Source organism: Lissotriton helveticus, chromosome 8, assembly GCF_964261635.1.
Source record: "Lissotriton helveticus chromosome 8, aLisHel1.1, whole genome shotgun sequence".
NCBI classification, from domain to species: domain Eukaryota; kingdom Metazoa; phylum Chordata; class Amphibia; order Caudata; family Salamandridae; genus Lissotriton; species Lissotriton helveticus.
Window position 1 is genome coordinate 1,107,699,135 of NC_136069.1, and position 21,080 is coordinate 1,107,720,214.

The 21,080-nt window shown below is 43.5% G+C and overlaps 1 protein-coding gene across 1 annotated transcript in view; it reads left to right on the forward strand.

Moving 5' to 3' along the window:
* Positions 1–207: 207 nt before the first annotated feature.
* Positions 208–21,080, forward strand: part of LOC144773129 (parapinopsin-like) — a 1,885,416-nt gene continuing 1,864,543 nt past the window's right edge. The window contains exon 1 of the mRNA XM_078657990.1: positions 208–627. Coding sequence (XP_078514116.1) covers positions 264–627 — 364 coding nt within the window. The 5' untranslated portion in view covers positions 208–263. The remainder of the gene's footprint in view (positions 628–21,080) is intronic.

A 21,080-nucleotide genomic window follows, 5' to 3' on the forward strand; every position in this document is an offset into this window, starting at 1 on the left:
TCTGAGAGAGGATGCTTACTAGAAAATGATCAGCTATTTCTTCTAACATGAGAGTTCCATCCTGTTTACAGCACTGTTTAAATTAAATTAATTGCTATTTTGAAGTTTTAGATTAGTTCATCTATATCTTTCTTTTTTCCCAGATAGTTCTCCAGTCATGAAGACAGGAAGAAGGGTGGATGATGTTGAATGTTTTTTTTCCATTGACCCATAATTGAGATGGCTACCTCCATCGTTAACTTCTCATAAGTTCCCAGCTTGCCATGATGTCAGAAATGAGCCGGAACGGGACTTCAAATTTAAGCTTTGATTCATCCCTATCACACTGGCACTACGATGATGAGTTTCAAAGGCGTGGATTATCGCGAGCTGGACACACTGTGGTGGCGGTTTTTCTGGGAACCATCCTCGTTTTTGGATTCTTGAACAATTTTATTGTGTTGATTCTGTTCTGCAAGTTCAAAACCCTGCGCACCCCGGTGAACATGATGCTGCTGAATATCAGCATAAGTGACATGCTGGTCTGCGTCTCTGGCACTACCCTCAGTTTTGCATCCAGCATCTATGGCCAGTGGATTGGAGGAGAATATGGATGCAGATGGTATGGTTTCGTCAATTCTTGTTTCGGTAAGCTTTCAAATAGAATTGCAAATGTGTACCTCAAAAGGAGCTTTCTTTCAATATACTGTTCAGGGATTAGTTTAGTTTTTATGCTACTAAAGAAGAAATCAAAATTCCATAAACTATGACCTTAAGCCAGAATACGTACAAGGAAGTTTGTTAACAACTTTTATAACTGATCCCTGCCAGTGGCATAACGCAAAATGATGGAGCCACGCTGAAGAATGTTATGAGGGTACCCTGTGCAGGGCCATCTTAACTGCATTATAGGCCTCCGGGCAAAGCAGTGCATTGGGCCCTGCCTACACAACCACTCACAGGAATAAAAATAATTAACTTCTAGGGGTTTTTAAAATTACATTTCCTAACTATAACATCTCCGTAACCTTTGTTTTTTAGTAGATTTCTATTTTGTAACTATAAAGTCCCTGTAACCTTTTGTTTTTTAAAGTGAATTTGTACGTTTTTAACATTTTCATTTCCTAATTTTGACCACTAACCTTTGAGATTGAGGGGCATATGTACAATGGAAGCGGCAGAGTGAGACAATCTTTAAATGCTGCTTTGTTAATTCTATGTGTGCTGCTTAAGGCAGCACACACAAAAGTTGCAAATCAGCATTTTTAAAACATGATTGTTTATGTGCAAGAAGGGGGTCTTCCTGTGTAAAAACGTTCATTGGCCTTTTGCTGTTTTCATGTGCGCTGCACAACGCAGCACACATGAAAACAGTAAAAACAAGGAGAAATTAAATAATTCTCCTTGTTGCGCCAGCGTCAGACCAGGTTTTTCCTGATCTTAATTCTGGTACTGCCTCCTATTTGCACATCCCTTGTAAATAGGAGGCAGAGTCAGAACCAATGGGTGTTGCGGTGGAACCCCCACACCAACACCCATTGTCATCTTCTTTCATGCTAAGAATAGAGTGAAAGGGGGCTTTATTTGCAAGACAGCATTAAGCCACATTAAGTGGCTTAACACTGGATTGTTAATAAGGCGAGGCCCCTTTAACCACCACAACATCACCGAAAATGATGCTGTGATGGCGATAGTTGCAAAAAACACAGTTGATGGGCAGAATGTAGAACAGTGTCATACATTCACCCCAGTACAGAGATCTGGGCCTAAATCCGTCGTTTTTTGCACTCCACACCACCCTGGGTTAGACACTGGCTATATGCAAATCAGCTCTGACCCTGTGCCTCATGGGAACAGTCCAGTCTGAACTACCAAGCCATGTCTTTCCCAGACCGGAATCAAGCATCCAAGGACCGGTTTCTGGCTATCAGCCTTCATCAGCCTGGATAGCTTGACTCCAGTGGTGTGGAGAGCCTGGGACTCACATCTGAGCATACCCAGCACACTTGGGGTGAAAATTGCAAAAAACACAGTTGATGGATAGAATGTAGAACAATGTCATACATTCACCCCAGTACAGAGATCTGGGCCTAAATCCATCGTTTTGTTGCACTCCACACCACCCTGGGTTAGACACTGGCTATATGCAAATCAGCTCTGACCCTGTGCCTCATGGGAACAGTCCAGTCCGAACTACCAAGCCATGTCTTTCCCAGACCGGAATCAAGCATCCAAGGACCGGTTTCTGGCTATCAGGCTTCATCAGCCTGGATAGCTTGACTCCAGTGGTGTGGAGAGCCTGGGACTCACATCTGAGCATATGTTGGCTTGTATATATGCCCCTGAGTATGTGAGTGTATGCATGAGTATCTCAGTAGGTTCATGAGTGTCAGAATAGGTTTGTAAGGGGTTGTGAGAGAGTATGAGTAGGGAAGTAAGTGGGTATGTGAGTGTCAGAATGGGAGTGGGAGTGTTTTTTTGGGTCTCTGTCAGGATGTGTGAGTGGCAGTATGAGCATGTGAGTGGGTGTGTGAGTATGTGATGGGTGGTTCTATGTTTAGAATTGTAATTGGTTGTATGGGTGTGCACGTGGCTGTGTGAGTGTGTGGTTCAGTGAGTTCCTTGTGCGATGTGGGAGTGGTTTTTGGGTCTCAGACAGGATGTGTGAGTGGCAGTATGGGCATGTGAGTGGGTGTGTGACTGGTTGTGTGGGTGCGTAAGTGGGTGTATGAGTTTGTGATGGGTGGTTCTATGTTTAGAATTGTAATTGGTTGTATGGGTATGCACGTGGCAGTGTGAGTGTGTGGTTCTGTGAGTTCCTTGTGCGATGTGTTCATTTTTCTTACATATACAATAGCAACATGTGAAACAGGTAAGGAGTTTTAGCCTGGAAAAGACCTTTGTCATTCTTAAATATAAACATGCAATGCTGATAATTACTACGAATCACAAAAAGCATTGTAGTGGGGCTGAGCCTTGCATTTATACAGTGTTAAGTTAGCATGAGCTTTTTAGAAGTTTAAACGCCATTTTATCTTTTGCTTTCTTTTGCACACGGCACACACGTAATATTTTGTTTCGAGTTGGACTGAGAGTTTTGCTTCACATGAGAATAACTTGTTTTTCTACATTGCTAGACTTGCTTCTTAAGCTTAGTCTGAACAGTGAGTGCAGAGGCCTTCAAGGTTATATCAACACTGTTGCTTTTGTTCGAAGTGATCAGCGCACGTTCTAGACATAACATATATGCAGCTGTGAACAGCTCTGATACCGGCGCCTTTAATAATACTCTGTGTAGGTACGATTGAACACACTTGGATAACATTCGTATGCTGAGAGCTTGTGCAGAACTCGAAGTGATTCACTCCTGCTAATCTCTGAGGTATGGGGTCCCCTATGCAAGCCTAAGAGACCTTCTTTAGTTATAAAATAACCTACTAGCAAGGGAGGGTGAAATATAGGTATATATTTAACCTGTTTCCATTTAGCATTATAACATGCTTTCTCCCTTTGTATTTTATGGAATAGTAACTATGCTGACAATCTTATTTCTTAACATATGTCTGCTTGTATTAGCTAAGATGCTGCACCTGAGATCACAGCGATAAAATAAACCTTTTAAACTTGCTTGTGTCTCCCTTTACTCCCTGATCTGGACTGGTATGAGAGTATAACAAAAAAGTGTTCATGTTTCCCACTTTACCTGAGGTATCCTAAGTTGCATGTTCTGGGTAGACTAATCATTGGTGACTTTGGAATAGGACGAAGAGCTAATGAGACACTGATGCTAGTCTGGTAGGGGATTTTGGGTACGAAGGTGAGTTTTTGGTACACCCTAATTCACTGAGGTCCTGAGTCTCTGTGCACAGTTCTGTGACTGAGCAGAATCCCTGCAACATGGCGTCCAACGTGTGGCTAATAACATTACCTTTCCCTCTGTACAAGTTTGAGGCTTGCATGAAGTACTATGCTATAGGCACGTATGAACCTCTGGGTACCGCTTATCTCCATGAAGCTTGGTCACTACCATTTACCTATAGGTGCCTGAGGGAGGGAAAAGAGGTTTATTTGAATGGTGAAAATTGCACAACAACACCTGATCACTCGTTAGTGTGTAGGAATATCCAATTGCATGGCTCGTGTATTCAGAATGCACCTAATTTGGCCTGCGTCTTAAAAGGTACACCGACACCTGCTATCACACCCTGAAGTACCGAAAAATAAATAAGACCATATAGAGCTATACTTACTATTAGCCCCCAATATCACTTACCAATAATCAGTCAGTTGGCAGTGTAGAAAGTTCAATCGTTTATTAAACAACAACTCTGCCAGAGGAGCCTCTCGCGACCTAACCCTTCGAGGTCCGCCGAGAAGACTGCTGGCACATTATCAAGAGATAATATATATACTGTTACATTTCGAAGCCTTTACCTAAGAAGGAAAAATACAAGTTGGTACAGGTTGGTGCAAAGGAAAGACCATATATGGGATACAAAGCATCCTTAGTTTAGCTCAGCTCGTTATAGCAAGGTCGGTGAGGGTGACTCCCTTCTGCCAGCTCTAGGAGAGTCCGCACAGCGCCTCCGGGATTGTGCTTATCTGGCCTACCCCCACCTATAACAGCATAGGATTGGGACCCCCTCTAAAGTTACTTTAAGACCAGGGAAAAGAGAGGAAAGTATCTGACTAAACATAATAAAGTTCCCTCATGGTCTAATCATTTTTCTTATATGGCGTAGCTCATATCATTAATCAAACAGCCTTCAGATTAACACAGGTACACAATTTTTCTCATTCTTGATTTTTATTTATTTTTTCTTTTTATCAAAGTGAAAGACGTATTTTCTTTTTTATTCTTACTATTTTTCCATTTAAATTCATTAATTCATTGATTGTACATTTACTTTACACCATTAAAATTCAATAAACAGTTCCATTGTTTCTTCAAATCAGTATGTACATAGAAAAAAGAAAAAAAAAATTCCTCAAAGAAAAACAAAGATCCTGTCCAACACACACTTATCAACATACATACTTACTCATTCATACATATAATATACACTCCTATTTGCAACCCAAAACAATTTCTAAGGTTGAGGTAACACAGATATTAATCGTGTATTTCCACGCTAGGTCTACGCGTTTCGGTGGACTTGACCACCTTCCTCAGGACCAACACAGAAAAAGTTTTCTCCTCAACGTGTGTATACAGGATATCTTTGATCTCAATGTAATCAAGTATATGACGTGTGCTTCTATTCCATCCCTTCTACACTCGAGACAGGATTTTTCAGTTACTCAAAATATATGTGCCCCAGATTCAATCAGGTCCACAAGTTAGACGTGGCTATATTCGTCAGTATTTTTCTCGTAGGTCACAGTAAGAAGAATTTTTCTATATAATGGGGAAGGCTCCGGTTTTATTCTTTTAAATCGCTAATGTTTTACCCTCTATGGTTTACAGTCTCCAAGTCTTATCAGGTGTCAAATTATTTTCATTTATTTCCTTTTTATTTCCACAGACTCTCAGTCAATAAGCTGTATTGTCAGGGATTCCTCGTAGAGCCTCCGTATCTCATCTCCTCCCACGAAGAAATATACTGACGAATATAGCCACGTCTAACTTGTGGACCTGATTGAGGAGAAAACTTTTTCTGTGTTGGTCCTGAGGAAGGTGGTCAACTCCACCGAATCGCAAACAAACAAGCAAACACATGCTACATAAGAAAGGAACACTTACTTGTAATGAGAGCCACTTACATTTTTAAATACACTTTATGAATTGTGATTCCGTTCAGACTTGTGATTCTATGCTTTTTTACTTTCTTTTTCAGCCAAAAAATATTTTGTTCGAAAATATTACTTGGTAGATATTATAGTGTGTTGACATAATTATTTTGATCAAACTTCAAGCAATCACTTGTTTATTTCTAAGGATATGTTGTTTTTAGCAGAGAAAGCCTCCTATCCAAAATGATTTCAGCATTCACCATATCGTCTCTGCCCGCTTCTTCTGCTTGTGAACACAATGCACCTCATGCATTGCAAAGGAGCCATTAACTAAGAAGTAGTGTAATTTACAGAAATGTCAATTAGCATGACAGTAAGAGGAACATACTCCTTTTGGGTGACAACACTGTCTCACAGTAACCCAGCAGAGGGCTTAGTCAAAACAACCACTGGCGGCTGGTGAGGTTTTGAGTCGTGAGGCTGGGCGTGGGGTGGGGGGGTGGACAGGACTAATGGCATCAGAGTTCCTTCAAACTCTGCCCAAGGTCCACCATGGCCCTGCCTTCACCTCTGTAGTAATCTTCAGACTTCTTCATAGACACCCATGATGTGAGTCCCTTCTGTGACTCCACACTTCAACATCATGTTGTGTACTTGAATTCTTGCTTCTACAGAATCCATTGTATACCCAGTGGGGGACACTGCCTGTGGCATGTTGCCGACTCTGTGGCAGAGATAGAGTCTTACACACAACCGGGTGTCATTTATAACATGTTACACTGCCTAATTTGTGTAAATGAAAGAGTCCGGTGCCCAAGGCTCTGTTCTGAAACCTGCTGCTGGCACAACTAAATGTCATAAATCCACCTCAGACCTCTACCAAACCAAACCTCTTCAGCTCACTCCTGCAGGGTCCTGCCTTCTCCCTTTGTGATGGTTTTCCCATCTTTCTCTTCCTCCGTCTTTCCCCTTTGTGCTTTTTGTCAAGGCCCTCGTGGTACCTACCAGATTTCTAACTTTGTCCTCAGACCCTCCTTGCAAACAGCACTGTCCTGTGCCCCAGGCACCCTGAAATGAACGTAATAGTGTTGCCCCCTGCCTTCCCTGATGGAGGCGCTGTCTGAAGTTAATATCTTACTTTACTCCTTCTAGGACACCACAAACTCGGTCTCTGTCCTCGCCTTATTCTAAGTTTACACAGCAGGGTAATAGCAGCTGCCTTTTCTATGCAATCTGTCTATTGAAAGCAGGCACCTTCTTCCACTACCCAGTACCAGCAGCCTTCAGCTGCACACTGAACCCCCACATGTGAACCGCAAAACTAGATACACTGCTCCAACCGAGCCCCACAAGACTGGACACACCGATCCAGCCCATGTCCGCCAAGACTGGACACACAGCCCGGCGCAATACACTTACAATTTAAGCATAGACTTACAGTACACAACCTAGTGTACTGTAAAAAAAGCCAATATAGCCATGATGAATTTCGTAGTATGTCATTGGCAGCAAGATATTGCAACAAAGCATTAATGGCCACGTAGTACTTAAGAAATTATAGCGACTTTAAAAAATACTCGTGATGAGGTAACTGGAAATCAACTCAACATGTCTGAGAGGCATGCCACTTTAGAATACTGTAGCTGTCCATAGGAAATTGAAATATCTTTGTTTATTAAGTTACACTTCTGTTTCTAGTGCCTACGTGCAGAGGAGCTAGACATATACAGTTGTATCCGAAGATTATAAAAGCCAATTGCGCAGGAATTAAAGAGTGCCTGTTCTGTTTGGCTGTTGTTTTGATAACAGTCAGTGTGAGAGTTGCTCTCTGAGGAATGTCTGATCTCAAAATAGATCTGTCTGAGGCAATGGGACGTACTGTTTGAGGTTCAGATAATACTTTTTTCTAAGCCCCTTATCGATGCCCGTAGCCAGTCACTTATTGATGGAATTTCCATTGTTGGCTAAGCCATGCTGTCCTTTACCAGCTGCTGTGTCCGGGAGAGCCATTTTACTACATGTACCAGGCGTTTGTGGGTCCCATAATCACGTCATAACAGTGTTTATTCTTTCCACAGCAAGCTCACAGTACTAGAGTTACACTTTTTGAAGGCTCACGTCTCCATTGGCCAGTTTTAGCTTGATTTTAGAGTGAAATACCTAGACCAAGGCTACTGTTCTGCTTGTTTTCACAGGGAACGTTTACTTTCTAAAGCAGGCTGCTGAGGATTTGATATGCTCTTTCTCCATGCTACAACAAGTGAAGTTGTTTGGTAGATGCATCCCGCAAGCTTCTTGAATTCACCATGTCACACTGCCATACTACGTACAGGCCAAAATGTGTGTTTTAAGGAGTGATATTGATTTGCTGGAAAACTGCTGGGTCATATGTAACTTAAGAGCTGGTTATAATCCCAGCAGTGCAAATGTAACTGTCACCCTTCCAGGTAAAAGAATACATAATTAACGCTGATAACTGTATTCAACAACATATTGGTAGCCAGCCAGGCCCAGCTGCTAATTTATTTGTTCTTTACATACCAACGCTTGGTCCACTGCACTCACAGGGTTGGCAGTTGTAGGGAATGCCGGGACTGAATGGAACTTAAAGCGCACGCTGATACAGACACATGGAACTTCAGTACGCACCACCTTGTCTGCTCCTGGCTGCCAGTGAAGGCACATACAATGGAGCTCAAATGGCGTCCACAGTTCTACAGTGTGTCGGCTAGCAGGCATCTCGAGTCTGGGCAATGTATCTTCAAAAGCCTTGAGTAGAAACTGCGCAGACTCAATTCTCGGGTTTCCACCTGCAGGTAATTACACCCTTTCCCAAATTGTCACAGGTCCCCACCCCCCTATAACGAGTTGGGAAAGGGTGGGGTGACCATGAAGTGCACGTCATCAGGGGTGGAGACTGTTCTTCAACGCTATGTCAAGTCAAAATACACTTTATTCGATTTGATTAAAATCATAAAAGCCAATAAAAACACAATAGTATATACAAGTTAAAAGGATGCATACAAATCATCAGATTTTGCGACACATTAAACAATCATGAAAAGCAGGGCATATATATCGACATTCATGGTACAGTGTTGCCATTGTTAAGCCTTGACTTAATTCTAAATGCTGCAACTAAAAAGCTAGCCACAGAATATGTAATGAAAATATTACCTAAAGACTGTAAGTATAACAGGGCAGGCCTGACTTGAATAAAAGCGGCTTCTTTTAAAACGGGTACTAAATATTTGATTATTGGCTGTCTAAAAAAACTACAAAACATCATAAAGTGCAACGTGTCCTGGGTGGAAAAATGGTCATATTTACATGGCACACCTAATTCCGGCGTGCTCCATTGCTGGAAGCAGCCCAACACATAAGGAATTTGATTAAATCTACATTTAATTAGGAGGTGTCTATGTAGGGGTTTATTAACAAAGGTAAGGTAGGGCTCTAAAGATGGGGAGGATAACAACATGTAGTGTGCTCTTACTGATGTTTTTGTCAGCTCGAGCTCCTCCCGAGCCAGTCTTGCATTCTCCATGAAATGTTTTTTGACCCATTTGATGTCCTCAACCCTGATAGAGGATGGCAAATTGAATTGTCCCGGGCGACCTAGTTTTTTAAATGCTAGTCGGACATATTCTAACCAGGGGATTTTCTTCCTGTGATCAAGAGACATGATGTCCTCCAGGATAACATGATTAAGAGAATTCCTCATTCAGCCATAACTTCAACCAACACATTAGGGGAGAAGGTCTCAACTTGTCTGAAATGTAGTCTAGACCCAGCTCTGCGTGCAACGAGAAAGTAGGGGTAGATTGGGGACAGAAAGTAGTTGTCGAAGGAATTTGTTTTCTGCCCTTTGTAGGAGATCGTGGGACAGGTACCCCCATAAAGGTGCACCATATGAAGCTATTGCTATACATTTTGCATTGTATATTTTTAAAAGAGCCTCCATGGGTCTTGCCCCCAGTCTGTTCGCAAACCCCGCAAGAGCTGAAGCGGCTCTAGTCATAGCCAGCTTTTTTAGCTTGATCTGTGGACCCCAGGTACCCTTCTCATCAAAAGTAACGCCCAGGTATGGGAACGATGTTACTCGGGACACAACCTCCCCTTTACAATGCAATGCGATAGTTTTATGCTTCTTTCGGGCCACCACCATGGTGTAGGACTTCTTGGTGTTGATTTTAAGATTTAGCTGGTCCATAAATTCACCGAATGAGTCCAACAAGCATTGGAGACCCACCCCAGTACGAGCTATCAGGACAGCATCGTCCGCGTATAGGAGAGCTGGTATTTTTCTCTCTCCTACACGCGGGACATCCCCCTCCATGGCCATCAGATGTTTTTCAAGCCCATTTATATAGATCGTAAAGAGGAGGGGGGCCAGGATGCAGCCCTGCCGTACCCCTCTCTCTGATCTAAAACAACTAGTGCACCTGCCCTCTTTTGTCAATCTCATTTTGGCAAACAAGTCCTGATGTAGAGAGGCTATAAAGTTCACCAGAGAGCCATCCACCCCATCTCCAGCATAACTGGCCACAGTTTGGCCCTATTAACCATGTCAAAGGCCGAGGAGAGGTCCATGAACGCAAGAAACAAGGACCCCTCCTTGGCGACTGTATACTTAGATATTAGTAGCTGCAGGTTGAGACATTGGTCCACAGTTCCCCTCTTGTCCCTGAATCCATACTGTAAGTTGGACAGCCCCACCCCCTTCTTGATGTTTTCTCTCAGTTGGAACAAGAGGACTCTGCCTAGGATCTTCATTGCAGAGTCCAGAAGGGAAATGGGCCTGTAGCAACCTGGGTCATCGCGCTGACCCTTTTTGAAAATTGGCACGATGAGCGCGGTTGCCCAACTTTTGGGGAAAGTATTGCTGTTGGCCGCTGTAAAAACCTGACTTAAAACCCCCGCCCACAGTTTTGGAGCAAACAAGTAAAAATCACCAGGTACCCCGTCAGGACCTGGGGCTTTCCTTTTAGAAGTTTCTAGGATAGCCCTTTCCACCTCTCCTACAGCAAAGACCAATGGTGCACACACTAAAGGTTCCCAGGGTTCGATTTGGTTGGTCATCTCACCAAGACCGTAGATAGTGCCAAAGTGGGTTAACCACTTGTCGTCAGGTATCACACAGTCCATAGAGCAGTTATCTCAGAGAGAAACGGTTGGTTCACAGTGGCCCAAAACTGTGAGCTATCCCGAACAACTGCTGAGGAAGTTAGGTTGTCCCATGCTGCTTCTTTGAGCGCTTTCTTTCTCCCGGTGATGGTTCAATCAATCAATCAATCAAAGCATTTATATAGCGCACTACTCACCCAGAGGGTCTCAAGGCGCTAGTTGCTTTGTACGCCTTTCTAGCTTCTGAGATTTTAACCCTATCTCTCGGGCTGCTTTTCAGTGCCCCCATTAGTGACCTATGGGCTTTTGAGCACCTATCGTCAAACCACCTATGGAGTTTTGGGGAACCTTGGGTGCATTTGACAGTTAGAGCAGTAGAGACCTCTGAGCAGATTATTTCAAAGCTACTCATAATAGCTTGTACGGGTGTGCCTACCTCCTGACAGATCGCTATGTGGGGCCCAATCTTTGATGAAATTTCCTGCATAAAGTTCTCAGGAACCACGTTCGCCCATTTTAATCTGCGTCCTTGATCTATGGGGCGTACTGCTGGACCGAGGAAATCCCCCTGTTGCTTAGTATACAGCCAATCCTCCCCATGTACCACAAGCAAAACAGGGTTACGATCACTATGGGCTACAAAGAATGCATAATGTATCTTAACTCTGGCTAAAATACCTGGCGACACAAAAATGTAGTCTACTATGGAACCAGGGGATGTACCCTTGAAAGTGACTGTCCTATCGCCCGTCTCCGTAATATTGGCTTAGAACAGGTTGTAAGAAGCCAAGAGCGCCTCAAGAGCCTCCCCCCCTTTAGTATGTTCAAAATGTGGCACCTGGTTGTACTGTGAATCTTCCAAATCATCTCTTCTACACAATTCACTACAGAGATGTACATTAAAATAACCTAATAAAACCAATTCAAAATTAGTGTATTTATTTAGACTAAACAGTGAGAGAAAATTATCCAGCCCGACCAGATGTTCTCTTTCGTTAATTCTCTCCCAGGCATTATAAAAGTTTATAAAAAGAATAGTGCAAACTGGTGAGACTACCCATTCTACAACTACAAGGTTTGGCGAGTCACAATGAATCTGCCTAAACCTACCCTTCAGTTTAAGGGAAAACAGGGACATTAAGCCCCCCTTAGCTCTACCTGACCTACTTGGGACTGCAGGTATGGTAAAAGTAATAAATCCATCAACCCAGAAGTCAGGGGAGCTATCCCACGTTTCCTGGCAGGCAATAATATCGTGTGCCTTAATAAACTCCAACCAGGATATATCTGTCCTCTTATCTCTTAGGCCTGCAATATTCCAACTAATAATCTTACAGGCCTCTGCTTCTGTTGGTGTGTTGGGCCTAGGGCATATATTTTGTGTGTGGGCTGGTTGTCAGTCCATTTCCTCTATGTCCGAAAGAGGGGCATAACGGTTGGACTGGGTCACTGGCAATGGCTCATTGCCCATAGGTTGAGGCGCCTCAAACGCCATGATATTAGGGGACGGGGTGCTCCCAGGTATGAAGTGTGACTGTGTCATAGGCCTATGCCCGCCTACCAAAGGGCGACTGGGCTCCCTGCGGTTGGCAGGGCGAGAGTGCCATGGTCCCAAAGCCGGTAGTGAGGACGGGTAAAAATACCCTAAAGGGATAGGTCTTAGATAATCCTCGCTGGTAATATTAGAACCATCCCAGAACAGTGTATGGGCCACATTAGAGATGTTAAAATTTACAATGACACAATCACCCTTGATGTTTTTATGCCTTTTCCCAATCCATCTTACCCTGCGAGCAAAAATCACATTATTAGCTATGTCAGGCCCACCACTGCATGCCCCAGCACACCATAATTTTGCCTTGTTCACAAGGGCCGATGAAGATTCCGCTACCCCTTCTGACAGCGGAGGAACACCCACAAAAAACGCTACAAGCGGGGCAGCTTCTGGGGGTAGTTCAGTAGTTGGATAGCCAGACTGTTTGTCCCGATGCACATCTAACACTTTAGGTTTGCTATCAGTTATCTCAGGAGCTTGCATGGGGTTGGTTAAAAGAGTTCTTTTAACTATTTGTCGGCCAGCCCCATTCGGGTCTTTAGTGCTCCCACTACTAGATGGTAAGGAGTTCGCCGTGTCTATACCGTCTGATGGTCCCAAGTCCTTTAGGCCAATTCCCCCAGTTAGCTGTACGGATATAGTAGCAAAGTCTTTAACCATCTTGTCGACTAGAGAACATTTTGCTAATAGGCCAGATAGGCAGGTGTTAAGAGTCTCCACAATGTCCTTAGCTATATCTACAATTAAAGGTTCAATGCGTGAGGTGAACAGAGTTTCTAGTTGGTCGCCCAATGGGCTCTCAGCCAATGAGGGAATAGAAAGTTTCCCCCCGTTTTCTTCCTCTTTTTCGTAGTGTGCTTTTCGCTTTTTGTTTGTGGGGATGAGGACTCTGGTGCAGAGGGGTACTGGTAGGTGAGGTGGGCCCCCCTGATGTCACAACTGTGGTGGACTTTACAATCAGCACCTCTGGGTCCAGAGGGATTGATGGCACCATAAATGGTGAAAGAGATTGTGACAAAGGTGGGGTAGATGGCAGACCCAGTTCCGATTCGGCATGCGCTATTTCTTTAGAAAGGGCCCCCACCGCTGAAGAGAGGTATGATAATATGGATTCAGACTGAGTGGTAATTTTCGCTTTCTTACCTCCCTGTTCGGAATGAGCCGTGCCTTTTCTTTTGCCCATAGTGCAGACTTAGGGGGGTGGCCCAGACGGCCACAGACGGCCCGCCCTCTGCCCGGGCTCAGCCCGGCGTTGCCCACGCGACGCAGGAGGTGCTGCTGGTGTTTATGCGCCTCCGGGCGGAAGCAGCAGGCGAGAGGAGGCGGCGTCCCGGTCAGGCAGGGGGCGCTAGGGACGCTGGGAGTTGTGGTCCGTGAGGTGCTGCTCGTCCCCACTCGGCGGCCGGAATGGTCTTCGGCGGCGGGGGAAGCTGTCAGCTGGCTTGCGCCTCCGTGTGCCCCTGAGTTCCAGTGGTGAGTGTTGCCCCCAAAGCAAAGTAGAAGCCCCCGCTCCCCCTGAGGTGCTGCTGGTGTTTATGCGCCTCCGGGCGGAAGCAGCAGGTGGAGGAGGCAGCGTCCCGGTCAGGCAGGGGGCGCTAGGGACGCTGGGAGTTGTGGTCCCGTGAGGTGCTACTTGTCCCCACTCGGCGGCCAGAATGGTCTTCGGCGGCGGGGGAAGCTGTCAGCTGGCTTGCGCCTCCGTGTGCCCCTGAGTTCCAGTGGTGAGTGTTGCCCCCAAAGCAAAGTAGAAGCCAACGCTATGCCTTTGCAGAGCTGATGATCACACAGGCCTCAGGGTTGAGAGATCATCAGCCCTGCAAACACTATAGTCTTTGGGTGTGTATTTTGCAGAGTGTCATGAGGAGTCAATCACATCAACAAACAAGCAGGGTGAGTGTCAGCAGGCACAGCCCCAGCCCTAAGAAAGAGATGAATGCGTAAGTGGTTTTTTTTTTTGGAAGAAGCAAATTGAAAGTCTTTTCTTTCATTTAGGAAATGGCACTCCCTGGGAGGAAAATGAAAGAGGGCGGAGCCCCGACGCCCATAGACAGAAACCGCTAGAAAGGGGGCTTACCCAGAACCATTCCGATTCACAATCCTAGCTCACATTTTTGAGTTATTTACGCTTTAGAGTAAGCTAACTACTTTTTGGCTATTCGCAGTGAAAATGTACTCCAAAATTGTAACCTAAACTAGAATTTTGTGAAGAGCCATAATAAAGTAGTAAACTTACTCTCATGAGTAAATTACGTTTGTGAATCAGGCCCTGTGTTTTTGCCTGCAACAGTATTCTTTTGGCTGCACCAGACCTAAAAGAAGTCCTGTAGAGGAGCGACCCATCCCCTGCCAATGAGGCGGGGCGGGCCCGAGGCAGGTAGAGGGAGGGGGGAATAGGGGGTCAGGGGATAAAAATAAAAAATTAAATTAATAGAACTAAGCTTACCTTCACGCTCTCCACCGCCGCCATCTCCCGCCGCTTCTTTATCTTCCTGGTTCTGTGCACAGGCTCCTAGAATGCACTGGTGCCAATCCTGATGCTGCAGGAATGCAGCATCAGGATTGGAATGAGCGTCAGTAACTTGTGCTCCCAGGCACACTGGGAGCCTGTGCTTGCTCTCTCCAGCCCCAGCATTGCAGCTGGGGCAGGAGAGAGAGTCACTGCGCATGATGTGTTTGGCCGGCCACTGTGCTTGATGTGTTTGGCCGGCCACTGCACATGATGTGTTTGGCTGGCCTGAAACGGCTGACCACACACCTCATGCGCAGTGATGCGAGTGCCTCACTCCCCCACCAGCAGCCATCCCCTGGATCGACCCCCAGGATTTGTCAGAGTCCTGAGGGCTGGGTCCAAGGGAATAAAATAAAATGAAAATAAAACCGGTTTAAAACCCGTTTTATTGTCGTTTTACTTGTTTGGGGGCGGCACTCTTCCGCTCCAATGGAGCGTCCCCCGTTATCTCAATGTTACTCAAGAATGTGTAGTTTGCGCCCAAAATGGCTCTAAAACTGAAAGAATATGTCATGATTGGAACAGTGAAATTTACATGTATTTAACCTTTCTGCTATATTGTAGGGGTGGTGTAGTGAGACAATGAAGACTGATGCACCCTGTTGACGTGATTTAACGCTACATTCTTTGATATTGCTTCATTTCTGAAACTGCTTTTCAAGTGTAACTATGAAATAGAAATAATCGTACTTCATATTTTCAGCAGTGTGAGTAGTGGGAGTGCTTGTATTGTAACAGTCTAGGTTGAAAAGCATTTCATAGGCATAATGGATTGTAATTATGTGGCATTATATTGGTAGTTATACAAAGTAACAAAGTTTGTAGTAAATACCATCCATGATGTACATAAAGAAAAAGATTAAGAGTACTTCACTATCATCACTGAGTGGGAAGTTAAACTGCAAGAGACCCCTTCCTTTATCCTCCAAATAAAACAAAAACATTATGTTCTGGAACATTCACAGATAATTGCAGATGATAGGTTAAAGAGATTCAAAGAAAGCCCGAAAGAGTGTTTTTGTGTTGTTTGCAGAGCCTGCATTTGGGTTACAAAGACCATTTAATTTGGGGCACAGCTGGGTATGGAGGTGGAAATCGTTTCCAATGTACAGAAGCTTTATTCAAGTCCATAGCAGGGGAGATATTCATTTTATAGAAAGATTTGTAATACAGCGCAAAAAGGCAAATTATAGTTATTATATTTCCAATGAAGTACAGTTATATATCCTAAAATATATAATCTGATGAACCTTGACATCTGCATGAGACAGTTTGAATAATTTCTCAATATATAAAGTTCAGCTTGTTTACCCTTTACCCCATGCATTCATGCTGCTCTGAATGTGTGAATTTGTTCAGTGACCGGAAACCCACATTACAAGTTTTCCAGGTGTTAGACCTGGCATCCTTGGCAGTCTTTATTCCTAATTTTTTTCCTTCAGACCTCCTGTTTATGCTGACTTTTTTTTGCTGCTAAAATGCTTGTGCTCATTTCCTAAAACATGATGACATTGGCTTGCACCCAATTTGCATATTTAATGTTCTCGTAATCGATACCCAAGCAGCACTACATTTTCCCAGGGCCTTTATATTAAATGCTGGGCCTGCTGCACTAGTTGTGTCACTCACTTAAGTAGCACTTTAAACATGTCTCAGGCTTGCCATTGAAAAGCCTGTGTGTGTAGTTTTAAACTGCCTTTTCAATATGGCAAAAAAAATCTTTTGCAGGCCTAAAACTTCCCTTTTCATATGCATAATATGCCCCTGAGGTAAACTCTGCCCAGCCACAAGGGCAACATGCAGTGTATTTAAAATACAGGACATGTACTTTTCAGTTTTACATGTTCTGGTAGTGAAAAACCTTAAAATATTTTTTTGTACTGCAAGGCCTATCTCTAAGAACTGATAACATTGTAAATACCTTATTGCATTTTATAGTTTGATCTTCAAATTGGAACAGGTACTAAATTATGGGGAAGACAGATTTTAAATAACAATTCTGAAAATGCCAATTTTAGAAACTCGACACTTTCTTGCCTTTGCCATTTGGTGATTGCAGCCTGTCTCTGGGTGTGTGGCAGTTGGGCTTTGTGTATTCCCTCTAGTCAGCGACACAAATTAGGGAGATTAGTTGTGACTAGATGGGCTATCAAAGGCAGGAAGGGTTGGAGGAGCTTGTCCCAGCCCCACTTACTCTTGAATAGGCTGTGTCCTGCCTCCACACAAAAGGTTGCATACCCCCTGTAGTTAGTCTAGAGCCTGGGACAGCAAGGCAGGGCATCTGTGCACTTCAAATGCACGCTGTAGAAGCACTCATTCATTCTTCAATACACCTTGGCTTTCGCTTGCAAATCCACTATATAACGGAACTCTAACCTTCACAATCTGAGCTCTCTGTTACCTCCCCTTTCGTGTGACGGTACATGATCTATACCGTAAACCTTAACAGTTTGCTGTCACTCTAATGGAACTGAGCAAAATGTTTTGCAACAGGATAGGTGAAATCACGTTTTTCAATCGCTCCAAAACTCTGCGTTTAGTTTGATGTATCGTGCTCCCAATGTATATCTTTCTACAGGGACATACGAGACAGTAAATAGAAAATGGGGTGGTACATGTTAAAAATGTATTGATGGTCCGGCTTTTTTTCCTAACAGGAATTTCATACCAGAGGATTTTCGGACTGCTTTTGCACGCTTTGCACTTTGAACAAGGGAACAAATCCTGTAAGGTTGTGTATGCTAGGATTCTGTAAGATCCCCTCAAAGTGACTATGCACTAAAGTATCTTTGAGGGACCGACCACGCCAATATGTTATCTGTAGACGCTCTGCAAGACTTTTGCCTATTATGGCATCCGATTTGAGAATATTCCAGTTGCGTGAAATTATTGCTCTGATTTGATTTGAGTCATTCGAGAAAGTAGTAATAAATCTTGGTGTGTCTCCTTCCCTACTGTTTAGATGTTTTTTCTCTTTGAGAAGGGTGTGTTGTGGGATTTTCTCCACCCTGCTTAGAGTTCTCTGTAATAATGTAGGGGCATAGCCTCTTATGACAATTCTGTCTATGGACTCTTTAGTTGCCTCTTGGAAATTACTCGTGTTGGTACAATTCCTCTTTAGTCTAAGAAGTTCTCCATAGGGGATACTATTCTTGAGGGATTCAGGGTGATTACTATGAGCCTCTAAAATCGAATTGCCTGCCGTTGTTTTTCTAAGTGCAGTGCAGATTGACCCATCTCGTATGAAGACTTTCAAATCAAGGAAATCTACTTCAGTTGCACTAATGTGCCCACTGAGTGAAGGTTTACTGTGTTGTTATTCAGTTCATTGATATATGCTTCTGCCTGTGTGTGAGAGCCCTTCCAAAGAATAAAAGCGTTGTCGATGTACCTATACCAGCCTACTATAGACCAGACCCAGCAGTTGTTACATGCAGCCTGTCTCAGGGTGTGTGGCAGCTGGGCTTTGTGTATTCCCTCTAGTCAGCTACACAAATTGGGGAGATTAGTTGCGCCTAGATGGGCCATCACAGGCAGGATGGGTTGGGGGATCTTGTCCCAGCCCCACTTACTCTTGAATAGGCTGTGTCCTGCCTCCACACAAAAGGTTGCATACCCCCTGCAGTTAGTCTAGAGCAAGGGACAGGAAGGCAGGGCATCTGTGCACTTCAAAGGCACGCTATAGAAGCACTCATTCATTCTTCAATACACCTTGGCGTATATATATATATATATATAAGTTTCTCCTCGGAGAAACTTGTTTTCATATATATATATATATCAAGCAAACTCCTTGCGCCTTCTCTCCTCACAGTGTTTCAAGGACAGAGGACGGACCACAGGTAGGTGCAACAAAATGTATTCTGCTCCCTTACACCACATTGCCAGCATGACGCGTTTCGATCCCTACAGGGATCTTGATCACATGACACGCTACACAGTGCGAGATTACCTTAAATACGTTTTTTGTTTTTTAAAGTGACATGTGCATAGAACATCTCAATGTTCAATCTCATAGACATAGATAAAAAACTTGTGTTGCACGGGGATCTTAAGAGCCAGGTTTGTATAAATTACATATTTAAATATATTTAAATATATTTTAAAACCTCCTATTAACCCTTTAAAACAACATATACATTTCAGATGACATTCAGTCTTGTAATATATCATTAGCTGTTGCATTGCTATCATAGCATTTTGCAAATTTGCAATCTCACATTTTTTGTGATACTTATTGTGCAAATTTGCAATCTCACATTTTTTGTGATATTTGTTGGCGTTCAGGTTTAAATACCTTTTGGCATCTGCCCACACTAGTAAAAGCCTAAATGACAGTACTGATAAATATAAATCGTTCACATGTACAACAGATTGACTAAAGTGTTCTATTTGTGCACAAATAACTTGTGCAAAGTGCTAAGTGCCTGTATTAAAAAACAAAACATACCCTTTAGAAAATACATTTATAAAAATCTATGTGTAACTGTGTATAAATACATTTTTAAAAAAAGAAGTGGAATGTTGGGTGCAGTGATGGCTCCTCCACTAACCTGGAGGAGTGTTTCCCCACTGCTTTTCAGCAGTTTAAATAAAGGAAAATTAAAATGATAATAACTCAATATTATTATAATTTTATTTTGACCTGCTTTGGCAGCTTTGCGAGGTGGGGCATGGCTGCTCTGCTCACAAAGCAGAGGGAGTAGTGGTGGCCACTCTGTAAGTGCGCATGAATGTTTGGCCGGCCATTTTGGGCTGGCCAAACAGTCATGCACACTTTGCATGCTCTCCACCCTGGCTGTATTACATCCTGGATGGAGAACATGCCCAGGCTTCCTGTCCCTGGCTGAGCATCAACCCCTGCATTGCAGTGTTGTGATTGGATTAGGGGAGCCTGGGGGCTTCCTGTTCTGGATCAATGTGGAGGAGAGACAAAGGAGATACGCGGCGATAAGATACATTAAATTTATCTTTTTTTCACCCCCTTGTCCCCTGCACATCACCCCTGATCCGTGCCGGCCACCACTGGTTGGGTGTCTGAATTAGAGGATGAGGTGTGCAGACAAACAATACATTTGATTTACAAAAAACACTATGTTAGAATTTAAGATGCTGAATGCTGAATGCTGAGTGAAGGTTCTGTTGAGCAAACTGAGTCTTTCTTGATTCCCTCAGAGAGTGACATACAGAAACATAGAGCTGCCTTAGAAAGAATGTTTAAAGATCTGTTTGGCCAGGGAAAACTCATTCTGTTTTTCACAGTGAAATAAGCTGACCAGTTGCTTGCTAGAAGATTTTAAGCTACTGTTCCCTGTAAACCTCAAGGTCGTCCATGTAGAAAGACCTCTTTTCTTTGAAATCTCTCTTAATTGGATTCTTGAACTCCGGATCAATTGACACTTCAAACAATGATATGTCCTACCCCTTTGGCCACTGGGGCTTACTGCTGTGTCTTATATAATGATGGCTTACTCAGAAAAAGTTGTGTAATAGAATCTTTTGATCTAAAAAAAATGATCAGAATAGACACAGAGGTAGGTGAAAAACCTTTGCCACAATCTTCTAACTTCAGCAACAGAAGCCACAGCTTCAGCAGTAGACCTTACCCAAAAGTGGCGGGTTAAGAGCTACCCAAAATTATTGTGTTAGGATGGGTGTGCTGTAGCCTAGGCTCAGTAACTTCAAGGTAAAGGGTTCAACTTATGAAAAAGGGCTTAAGGACTCCTGTGTAACATAAAATCACTTAAATCAGGCAGCATCGAAATATAGAAGAAAAATACAGTTATTTATGAATTGAGATAAAAGAACTAGTCATTTAAAGGGTTGCTGATGCCTAATGAGAGAAAAGCAGGAGACTTAAGAAAGGTGCTTCAGAGAATGGTTGCGCTCAAAATAGCCTTAAATACTCTAAATTGATGAGCGCTGGATAGGCTGCCGAGCCAGTTGGATATTCAGATACCATTGAATTCTAAATTTAGTATACTATCAATTAGAGCTAGTTAGACCCGGCCCTTGTGACAGGTTTATCTCCAAACCTTTTGCCTTTTGCCTCTTATTTTATTTTTCGGACCCTATTTTCATTGGCTATAGGATTCTGGGCTCTTCACCACTGCTGATCAGTGCTAAAGTGCATATGCTCTCTGAATAAATTGTAACAATGATTGGTTATCCATGACT